The 12285-nt window shown below is 39.7% G+C and overlaps 1 protein-coding gene across 4 annotated transcripts in view; it reads right to left on the bottom strand.

Annotated features, from left to right (window-relative positions):
• The window catches only part of SORCS3 (sortilin related VPS10 domain containing receptor 3), a 281108-nt gene that overhangs the window by 72983 nt on the left and 195840 nt on the right, over positions 1 to 12285 (bottom strand). For all 4 annotated transcript variants that reach the window (XM_027460385.3, XM_027460387.3, XM_038181612.2 and 1 more), the window contains one exon: positions 9408 to 9526. In XM_027460385.3, coding sequence (XP_027316186.1) covers positions 9408 to 9526 — 119 coding nt within the window. The remainder of the gene's footprint in view (positions 1 to 9407; positions 9527 to 12285) is intronic.

The raw sequence follows: 12285 nt of genomic DNA, 5'->3' as shown, positions 1-12285 counted from the left end.
TTAAGAGCAGGATTGGGTTTTGTTTAACCAGAAAGAAAACAAAAACAAAAACAAAAACCACAAATCTATCATTCAAATGAGATCAAAAGGCAAACAGGAGGAGTTATAAGGAGTTACGATGTCCCAGAACGTACAGACACCCATAATGATGGCAGAAACTGCAGATCACAGTGTATCAGGCTTCAATCTCATCTTCCTGGCTAACTGATGTTGGCATCCATAATTCCTGATGTAAATCGTGTATTGCTGTAACCAACACAGAACTACTAAATCTCCAAAATGACTCTTGGCTAAGCAAGACTTCAGCTGCCTCCTGCTGCTCAAAGACCCCACAGAAAGGCTAAAGGTACTCGTGTTGATGCAGCCTCTCATCAGCCTTGGTGGAAACACAATGACAGCGTGCAGTTAGCACATGATTTCTAAGCTAATGGCTGAAAGAGAACAGAGGACTTTCCTACATTGATTCTCAGCCTGGGTGGTTTACAAGGATAACAACCACTTGCCTTGCACAGTTACTGGAACAGGACATCTACTTTTCACATTGTTGATAACGTTCAAAGGAAAAGAGAATTGGTAATAGCACAGCTCAACCCACAATCATTAGACATGTTTAGACTTTGTAATTCCTGTAATTTACCTCCCACTTCAAGCATTGTAAATGGCAACTCAGTCAGTTTACAGAACCAAATGTAAAATTTCCTTATTGACAGTATGTCTTTGGATGTTATTTCCAATAAACTCCCTACTTTTTGAAGAGATAGGCTTCCTTTGCTTGTCAAGTTCCCTCCTTCCCAGTAACATGAAATGAGTTGGTAGGAGTGAAAACTTGAGAAACACTACATCAGTAATGTAATGACACCCTTGATTTGTGTTTTACACCTCCACAGAGTGCCGTGGCATCCTTCCTCACTGTTTTAACCTTAGTTACTCTTTCTTCTTCTCGAGGGCATAGCATTCCCTAAATCAATTTGTGGATTTAAGCATGGAGCAATTATGACATTAGGCAGACAAGATTGCTCCTTAGCAAGTGAATTTGCTGTTTTTCAGAGCTGGCTGCTGTCTGAGCCTCATACAGGTTTGCCAGCATGAGGACTGAAAAGTCGTGTCTCCTCTCCCAAGCTTAAGCCTGTTGTCAGTCACAAGAGATTCAGGAGATACAGTGAGCTGGTCAGAGGAAGAATCCATGTGCATTACCCTAATGTAATGTTCTTCTTTCTTGATTTCTCAGCATGGCCAGGACAATCACCTTTCAGATATTTCTGTGTACTGAGGTTCTCCAATGCCCTAACATAAACCACACCATCTAGGCTGAATTATCTCCCTGTGGCTTTTGTTAAAGTCACCCCTTTTGCACATTCATTAAGGCAATACACAATGACAATGACCTGAACATGAGGAGATAGGACTCTATGCTGCAGAGACATGCATTAGCGCTTCCATGGGCTAAGCACCCTCAAGCTGCCTGCTAAATTCAATAGGCTTTGAAAGCATGCCACATTTTAGAGTGTCAGACCCATCACTGAAAATTCGCTAAGACAAAGCTGCATTTATTTTACTGTCCCTGTTCACTTCCATCAGAGCTATGATGGCAAAGCAATAGGATGGAGTAATCTTGAGAGAAAATACTAGATTTGTTTTAAAAGCATCTCCTGCAGAAAATGTGCAGTTACACCAAAATATAAGCCATGTTAGAGCTGCAAATTCACACTACCCATACAGAAACCAACTTAAGAGAGGTGGATAATTATACACATTAAATCTCATGAGGGATTTCAGAGGAAACATATGAGTCTGCCAAAGTAATCCTTTACATCTCCAGCTGCAGACACTGTTGATAAATCATACAAGATGTGGGAAGGGGAGAGAATGATTAAAAAAAAAAAAAAAAAGTACAGCACAAAAAGCCCCAGAAACAAGATAAATGTAAATAAATAAATAAAAGAAAAATGATAATCAATTTTTATCAACAGATGTTTAGCTTCATGTTCATACTCTGATAACATTTGGCACAGCAAAGATGAAATACTGCTAGAAATGGACAAAAAACACCCAGCAGTGAATAGGAAAGTAGCCAACTACTTACTGCCTGTCTTGCTTTAAGAAGACTTTTAACTAGCACCTGGGTTGCACTTTCTTTCATCTGTATGGATTAATTTCCCCTTCTGGAGAGCTGTCCAGCATTCTGAACAGGGGCAAGAGCCATTTTAAATAGGGGCAAGAGAAGATCAGCTGTAGCAGGCATTATTCACCAGTAAAACAGGTGTAATCTTGTTCATCATTTAAACGTCTTCATCCTATTAGTTTCATAATAAGCTTTTAATGATTTCTTCAATAAAAGACTCAAAGACCAAACCCTACAAGTTGGAGAGTGCTCCATTGTCCCGCCAAGCCGTTCTCTCTACCATCGATTGCAAAGATAAAAATCAATTGGAGCTAAGCAGGGTGAAGTTAAAAATAAATTGCACAGATTGATTTCTGTTAAGACCTTTGGCTCCTAGTTAAAAAATGGAGGAAAGAAATATATATTTGAACATAGTGTATTTAGCTTCTACAGAAATCACGAGAAGGCTCTAGACCGGGAAATCAAAGTTTAATTTCTTCCCTATCTCATTTCACTGGGAGGTTTCGCATTAAAATAAATAAATAAATAAATTGCATTTCTTTATTCTTGGGGAAGTTTTCTACTTAAGTTATTAAACTGACAGCTTGAGAGCTGAAGTTCAGTATCCATACAAACTTGTATAACCTCAACTGTGGTTGCTGGTTGATGTCTACTCACCTGACAGCTGTATTTGATTCAGCAAACCACACTTATTTAGCCCAGCCTTAAAAACTTGATAAACTTGAAATATACACTCATGTCCTACTAAATGTTGGCACTTCTAAGTTTGACTAAATAACCACAGTTACAAGCAATAATATAATAATAAACTATTTCTCTGAGCTAAGCTCAAACATAGATATAGATATATAGATATAGCTTATAGATTAATTAGGAACTTCTTTTTCTCCATAAACCTTTGAAGAGAAATGAAATGTGCTCCCACCCCTGTTCTAAAGCTATAAATAATTAATATTTTTCTTTTTTATGGAGCCTGAAAAAAATACATTATCATAAAGGTATCAACTTCGATAAAAATAGAATTTGATTCAGACTGTAAAAAATAATAAAAATAAGAAGCAGCATTTTTTACAAAAGCCATTTTTCATCATATCACTTCAACTAAGATTTTTGGACACACATTGATGAGACTCCGAGCATGCAGAAAAGGTAGTATTATTGATAGGTACCCTAAGAAGCTATCAGTAATTATGGGCAAATGCTGATACCAGTGTGTTTAAGGGGAATTTCTGAAGCAAAAGACTGAATTGATTCAACAGCTTTTGGCAGAAGTATTTGGTCCCATGAGCCACAGGAATTGTTTAGATGTGTATTGTGAGAGTTACATTTAGCTGCTCTATACAAGAACATCTAGGAAAATTCTGGATTTGCTTGTTCTCACTCATCCTAGTGCGCAGGCTAAAATACTGCCCTGCCATACACTTTTCTGAAGTGAGCAAAACTCTAAGTGTAAAATTACTTCAGATGATGAAGAGCATTTGGCAAACTTTTCCCTTTCCACATGGAATTCCTGCTGTCTAGAATAACTGCAGCTGCTCCCACGCTGCTGGATGTGCAAGCTGTGAATGATCACCATTCTCTGCTTCTTAGCATCCACACTGCCAATCCCATCTCATTCAGGAGGACTATTAACGACAGCCAAGATCCCCTCTTCCCTGCTCACCTCACACTTCTGCCTTTTTTAGGTCATCCTTAGAAGAAAGGCAACCACCAGAGCAGCTTAGCTTTTTAAGAACGGGACCTTCTCATATCCTGTGACAACCTACACCGGAGCAATCAGGAGTCAAGAGAGAGCAGTGCAGCTCCTGGGGTTCCCAGGATGCTGAGCTACTAATGAAATGACATAGAAAGCTGCCAAGAAATCGTCCCAAGACGGGAAATAGCAGAAGGAGCCAGGGAAGGGACAACAGCAGTGATTAATATGTCAATGCCTTGGTACCTGAGAACCAGGAACACAAGACCCTCTTAAGAATTTCAGCTCACAGGTAAACACCTTGATAAATTATGTTACATTTTGTAATATGAGTGGAAAAGAGAAGAGGCCCCCATGTTCTCCCTCTTTAAAGGCCTTGGGAAGTGATAAAACCTCTCAGCATACCTCTCTGGATAATGGTGCAAGAAACTTCCCACTTAAAGTGGAAACGGAGCAGAACCTGAAGTGAACAGAGCCCTTTTCAACCAGGGCTTGCAGGTGTTGTTTCTTGTCCCAACAAGGTGACACCACAAGCCTTTAGCCCTAAAGGCAGACCTAGGAGTGTCCATCTCACAAGGCAACTGTTTGGTCTTCTGGAGAAAACAGGCATCACCCCCAAACTCAAACCAGGCATCAGCTTCTTCTAAAACTCGGAAGAGCCTGCTGTGCCCAGGAGCTCTGCCAGTGCCATGGAAATTGCTGAAAGTCTGAGCTACATTTCAGATCGACTTCAGCTGCAGATGGTACGGATTCCCTGTACCATCTCAGAGAAAAATAAAGACATAAAAAACAATCATGATAGGTATTGATTGCCCATCCACACATCTCTGTACAGCCAGTTCAAATCAAATGGTTCAAAGTTACCCTGGGGGTCTCTAAGCATTGACAGAGACAGAAACTTCAGGGAGGAATAGGGACAGTGTTAACTGTGTGTTGAGCTAGACTGGTATGACCTCTGGGAGGAAAGCCACACACTGAAGAGTTTACACAAGGAAAACACAACAAGATTAATAGGGAGGAGAAATATTTTATGAGACTTACTTCTATCGTTTGGGGGAGGGAAGGTATTTTTCACATAACAAATCCTTCCTCAAGTCCGTTAGGATCTCATGAGTATGCCCAAAAGCTTATCCGTGCCTTTTCTAACTCTATCAGTTCTGATCTCATAAAAAAATACTACCTCTCCCTGTAAACTTTGTCTCACTCACATCCTTAGCCCACTAGCACTATAACAGCAGTATGGCCAGCAATCTTTATACCACACAACCTGGAAAGTTTAATTGTTGTTACTGTCCCTTGCCAGACATGTGGGAAAATCCAGTCCTTACCTGGGGCTTCACCACTGAGCTGGGAATGCCCTCAGTCCCTGCTGGTTGTCAGATTTGTCCAGCACAGGACTCCAGGCACCCAACAGAACCACTGAGTTATTGCACCTGAGATAACCTCCACATTACCATTACATAATTAGGAACGACTTTAACTTTGCAATAATTAGCTCCCTCTGCCAGCTGCAGGACTGCCCACTTGAATGTTGCTTTCTGCAAAAAATGGGGTTTTACAGCAAAGCTGATTCCCAATGCCATTTTTTTTTAATATCCCCATTAGTTCTTAGACCACCACAAATAAGCAACACTGTACTGAGAATTTTTCAGCCCAGACTTTTTCACTCTCTGCAATAAGCAATGACATTTGCTCATGCTTTCTTGCATTTTCAGTGGAACTTTTTCATCTGTTGGCAAGGAAACTTACATAGATCATTCCTGCTCTTTCACAGCTACTTTAAAGAACTAAGTAGCATTGATATTATTTGCTTGCTTAGAGAAAAATAAGAAGTTTCTGCTCCAAACAATGCTTCTCACTCAAAACAATTTTCCGCAAAATAATCCCCACGTTCATTAAAGTGTTGCATTTTAGTCTCTTTTCAGCAACCCGAGCAATTCTATTACTCATACTGATACTTGACTTGCTTGAAAAATCTTTTCCCCTGAATAACACTGTGATTTATTTTTACCATAGAAATTCTCCAAAATATCAATAGCCTAGATACATATACAAAACAAAAGATAGTTCCTAACCCCTGAGTCTTATAATGTAAGCTCTTTGTCAGGATATCAAATCTTATATACAATTTCAGGTTACCTCTGCACCTGACTTTAGGAAGTGATATGAATTCAGTAGAAAGTATTCAAAGGCACTTATAGGGATAGGTTTGGTACTGCTTTAAATTACTCGCTTCACTAGTACACAGCTGTATATTTGAACATAACTGATATTCACCTTAATGGCAAAGTTGCAGCTAATATTTCATACACCTTCATGAGATTAGCTCCTTTTTGTGTACAGTAAATAAATTCACGCTTAATATCATATTACAAGGTTTTCTCACAAATAAGTGATCTACTTTGTAAGATATGCAAATTTTAACTATGAAGGAAGGAGCTGATATTGGCTCCTGGCTACACGAGAGCAATCTTGTGAATTGAATGAAATCTTATACACAAAACAGAGGGCATGATTTTCTCTTTATATATCAATTTATACAGACTTACCCAATCTTACAGCTGTGCTAGGCATCCTTCAACAACTAGTGGTCAATCAAATAGAAAGTCAATCAGTAAGTTCAGAATGATCACCTACTGTTCTATTCATAAGAATTCTTCCTGTTATCTCTTAGTAGCTACTTCTTCCCTCTTCATTACCTTTTATATTTTTCATTTTGTGCTGTTATTTATCTCCTTTGCCTGGTTACTAGTCCCAATCTTTTCAACCTCTCTTCATAGGCAAGTTTCTTTCAAGCATAGGATCATTCTTATTTTTCTTTTTTCCCCTGTAATTCTGCAAGATCCTTTCAGAAGTGCTGCACAACAACACTCCACGTAAGGAAGTGTTGATTTATAATGGCACTGTAACATTTTCCATATTTTCCCTTCTCCTGCACGTTATGCACCATAACATCAAATCTGCTTTGAGAGCACAGATATACAGGTTAATTCTTCCCAGGAATCTGACACTACAGGCCTGTTTATCAATTTGATTAGAATGGATATACACTGGTGAATAGCTGCATACAGATAATGCGAGATGTTTATATCAATAGCTGGGATTCACCTTCCCTTACTATAGCTGTTGGAAAGTTATAGGTCTTCTCTAAGCTATAATTATGTGCCTTCTAATGTTAAAGACAAAAGAATATACAGAGAGAGACCTTTCTCATCCTGCAATGGGTGTCTAGGATAAAATGAATTGCCCTTGAAGGTTCTGATCTGTCCACTCTAGAGAAACACAGACTACTGGCTTAGACTAAAAGCCTAATGCTTTCATGATGAACGTTAAAAGAAATGAGTTACCCTCTTTACTCCACAACACTACTTCTGATTTGTTCCAGCACAGACAGATGGGAGCTCATGCACCTATCTTTTATGCAGCTATTAAGCCTCACCAGGTTCTTAACATTTAATTTGATATTTATTTATTCATCTCTAATATTTGAAATTCAGAAGAGCTGGCTCCCATATTTCTGCCCAAGATTATCCAGACGGAATGATATGCATGATATATTGCACACAGTGAATCCGACACATCCCATAATAGGCAGCTACATCACATGACTTCGGAGATTAATACATCCAGGACATATCAGCACTCCTACATATGTACCAAGCAAACACTCTGCAAAGCCCATCGACCATATGCTGGACACGGTGGATTTAACACACCTTCAGCTCAGAAAGGGGTGTGCTGTGAATCTGAAGTGTCTGTTTCTTGCTTGAGAACTACATGGGCTTGGTCTGTGCCCTGTTTCCAGGCATTTTTTGCATTCCCACAAGAGGGATGCAAAAAAGAGGGAAAAGCAATAGACAACCTGTGAAAGGGAGAGTCTCCTGCCTGCACAAACCAGCAGAAATGTTTAGTTTGTGCATTTAAAATTTTTGAGAAGTGGGGGTATATAATTTTCACTCTGAATACCCATAACATTGAAATAAAACAATACCGAGGGCATCCAAGTCACCTGAAGTATTACAAATACATACACACATTTGTACACAAACTGTTTTTTTTTAAACTTGAAAAAATTGTTTCCAGTCATTGCTAATATAAGTCAGAAGAGTGCACACACCAGGCAGATGCCATCACTGCAAGCTCAAGCTTCTACACAGAGCATTCTTCTTTTAACACAAGTGAGAGACGTGCAATGAGGAATGTCTGCGAGACCTCAAGCTAACCATAAAGAATTGGATGCTCCACAATGCCCTCAGCCAGATATAAACCTCCAGATTAACAAAGTCTTTCAAAAATACTCCTTGGTGAGTAACAGCATTTATTGATTTGAAAGCCTTTGCCTCTAGTAAAATCATGACTAAGCTGCAACAGCTACACTCTCACTGTATTCTAGCAGCACGTCTCTCCCCGACACCAGAAGAAGTAGTGGAAGGCTGGGTGTCATGGGAGGATCGAGGGGGGGCTGTGGCTTCCATAACAATCAATCTTCTCCAGAGCAGCACTCTCCCCTGCTCACATAAGGAGGAGACTGCCTACGCTACTCATGTGCATGCATTTTCCATATTGCAGTCTTCCTGGGTCATATGGATTTAGTCTTCCACCTTATCCCAGCACAGATTATCAGCCTTCCCACCTAAACTTCCATTTTAAAGAATAATTTCACAATGAATGGTGCAGAACTTATTATTTGTATGTATTAAAATAAATAAATACATAAAATAGGAGCTTTCCTTAACCCTATCTTAGTCAAAAAAGGAAGTGTGTGTCTTTCCTTTGCCACCTGGATTAAAGTTTCTTCTCATCTCATTTCCACACCTCATCATCATGTCTAATCTCTGTCTCCTGAGTTCTCTGCATCCTGGAATTACCACAGCCTAGACTATGGTCTTCACTCTAATGGCACATCTTTGGGAATTTCTCTTAGACACCTTATGATTCTTCTCACAACTCCATAGGTATGAAATAGGGAGAGACGGCCTCATACCATTCTGCCCATGTTTTCTCAGAAAATCTCAAAAACTTTAAGTTTCTTGTTTAAGTTCTGCCACTTCCTCCTCACCTACAAAACCCTCATCAACTAGCTGGATAATTTACAGCCATCTTCTGCCTTGAAGGTGTCCTGTAACATCTTTTTTCCAATCCCTCTGCTATTTTACCTCCCACTACAAATCTTTGTTCAATCCATTAACATTATTTGACTGTCAAATTAGCATAAACCTTCCATTTGTTAAAATGATCACTCACACCTTTCCTTTGCTCTTCTCTGTTCTTTTCAGTTCACAGTAGCTTCTTTGCAATTTCCAAGTAGACACAACAATAGCAAGTTAGAGTTTCTGCGAAACACGTGGACCCTCATGATTATCGATGAGCAAACTTTTAAAATATACCAGATTAACATGAGACAAGTGAGGAACAGAGATCAATTACGTTGTTTCAGACTGCATTGCCAATCTAAAGTAGGTGGATATAGACTCCCTGCTCTTACAGTTTGCAGTCCCACACATTTGTCCTAAGAATATGCCTTCTCTCTCCCACAGAACAAATACCTTGTGCAGGCAGAATTCTTGTCACGTTCTCATCGAGTCAACATACCTGGATGAAGATATATTCATCCTGAACAACAAGGGAGCTGATGTCAATGGAGCGTGAAAATGGCCCAGTCCTTTTGGTCTCTGAGCACTCCTGGATCCGACAGGTCAAATAGTGGGTGTCTGTAATGGGAGAATATGTACACATGAGAAATACCCATGTAGAAACCTTGTCTGAAAATGTCATCAGCAGCTCAGAAGAAGGTCTCCTGAAGGGAAGTCTTAATCTCACCTCCAACTAACTGGACATTATTGCATGATCCACCTCTGACCTTTAAAACTGTAACTGCTCACTGGAGTCAGGAATTCATCACACTTCCATACCCACTGTTCCCTTTCCCATCGTGCAGATATCCCTCTGACAAGTGGAGGGTACAGATCATAAATGCATCAGAAAACCGATGATGATACCATACAGAGAAGAAAAGATTTCAAAAGCCACCTAGGTGGAATTTATCCATTCCACTGTCCTCCTGAGTATTATATTTCCATTCTCCCCCTAAAATACCCTAGCCTGACATCTGTTTTTTATTGTGGGAGTAGCATGCAAGGAAAAAAAGAAGTCCAAACCAGCACTATTAAGTTTAATTTATTCTGCTGTGAAAATTATAAGTTTATCACCAAATTAACAGTTATTATAGCCATATATAAGCTAGGTAGGAAAACACCATGGACATGAAATAGCATGATTAGCTGGAGTCCTAAAGTAGCTACATACAATAGATGTAAAATACTTCTGTCTGGAGGGAGGACAGGAAGACCCTCACAGTAATGGCATGCTCTGCTAGTCCTTGGCATTACTTGAGAGAAGGAACAGGACTGGGAGAACAATGTGAAGAAGACATAAGGCAGTCAAGATGCTTCAATAGAGGGGCCTGGATGAGAAAGCAGATATATAGCCAGATGCTCGGAGTGGCAAGAAGAGACAGGCTCACCTCCAACAAGCTGGCAGAGGTTACAGGGGATTAAGCGTTATTTCACTCAGGCTAAGAAAGGATCTCATGAAACAGAACAATCATGGCATTGTGTCTCTGGATGTATGTAATCTAAATATGCCATCTCTGCCTTTCAACTGCTCTTCTGAAAAGTGCAAATTAGGAAGAAAATGAAAATACAACTAAAATGATGGCTGCAATGATAAAAGGGTCATATCTTTTACACTGCAGCACTTTTACAGGCTTCTTAGCTTCAAGCACTTGTTGACTTTTCTACAAAGGGTGAGAACATACCATTCAGGATGAAAACAGTGAGTTTGTAATGACTGAGGTGAGCTTATTACAGTGGTTTTAGTTCCCATGACTGCACCAATTAACAAGAACCTTGCTGAACTAACCCAAAAGGATAAAAGAAGTTCCAAGGGGCTGCAACTAGCCCAGCAAAACTTCTTATAGGATTGTCCATCCCATAACCTTTGCAACTGTCCTTCATCTATGTCTTTAGAAACAGCAAAACGTGTTTAACTGCAAAGCAGTGGGGGCACAACTGATATCCTCTGACACTCAGCTAACTGCCTTCTTGTATTTAGAGACAGATTCACAAAGTTTGGCCCGTTCACCTTCCATTGCCTAGTCCCACCGACAGACCCAAAGTATGCAAAAAGAATACAAAGCAGGCCAAATGAATTAAAATATATATATATATATATACATATATATACATATATATATATATATATATTAATCTGATAAATGTTCATGCCCAGCTGTATCACTAAAAGCCTGTGTTTGAAGGCTGCAGACCTGGTACAGGCACTGGGAATTCCAGGTTAATAAGAGCTACGTGGCTGATTCAGAGCAGTTGCATACATCTGGCCCTGCACTGAAAGCATAGCCCGGTGATGGTGCTAAAGCAGCAGTAACAGTTGTCAGTGCCAGCTCAGAGTTTCTAGATGTAATTAATGCATATGGTGTATGGTGGAACATGCCTAACGTAGAGACAGTGCCAAATAACTGGACTAGCAGACGGGCTGTGCTTTCTCTCAGCATAAAATACCAGCAGCAATAGAGAGGTCAGATCCTCAGCTGGGATAAATAAAGGCTTCTCATCAACTGACATACACAGACTTCACCCAGAATGGCTGTTTAGGTCCTGAATGTGGAATCTAAGGCATCTTTACAGTGGGTGGAAGAAAATCCTGAGAAAACAAGAGGGTCTTACATATTGCCATTCAACCAAAAGAGCTCAGCAGCCTTGACCTGTTCTTCGAGGTAGCACTAAAATTAGGCAGAACCAGGAGGAGAGGTCAGGAGCTGTATTTTTAGCAGCTCGTTCCCACCACTATGTTCTCCCACACAGTCGCCAGGATATTCTTATCTTTCCAAAAAGGGGATAATTTGCTGCTGCTGAGTGACAGAATGGGAGGAGGAATAAAAACCTGTCACAAATAAATGCAAATAAACCACAAGTGTTGACATGACAACTAGCTTCCTGCCTGCTGAGAAATGTGTCATTTTGAGTGTGTTACACCAGCAATCAAATATACTCAAAGCATGGCACCCGATTAATATTCACAGGAAGTTGGTGGTGGAGAAGGGGGGTAGTACCCTATCCACTTTCCATTTAGTAACTTATTTGTTTTCATCTATTTTACAACACAAAACCTGCAGAAGAAAACATAGGCACACAAAAAACTGATCTTCAGACCTGTCTTTGTATATAAAACTAAGTTTAATTTTGAGTTTCTTCCTGATGTCCCACATAAAATGAAAAATAATTCCCATTAAAACACATCCCTTTAAAACACACACACACAAAACCCCCCCTTTAAAACACAAAATCCCCTTTAAAAGTCAGGTAAAAATATGACAGGGTATAATAAACAGTAACATCTAAGCAAGAAAAAATGCCATGCAGCTTAACAAACCTCGATGTGGATATTTTGC

This window comes from Anas platyrhynchos, chromosome 6, assembly GCF_047663525.1.
Source record: "Anas platyrhynchos isolate ZD024472 breed Pekin duck chromosome 6, IASCAAS_PekinDuck_T2T, whole genome shotgun sequence".
Classification (NCBI taxonomy): domain Eukaryota; kingdom Metazoa; phylum Chordata; class Aves; order Anseriformes; family Anatidae; genus Anas; species Anas platyrhynchos.
The sequence above is the reverse complement of the archived record's forward strand: the minus strand, read 5'-3'. Positions and strand labels throughout refer to the sequence as shown.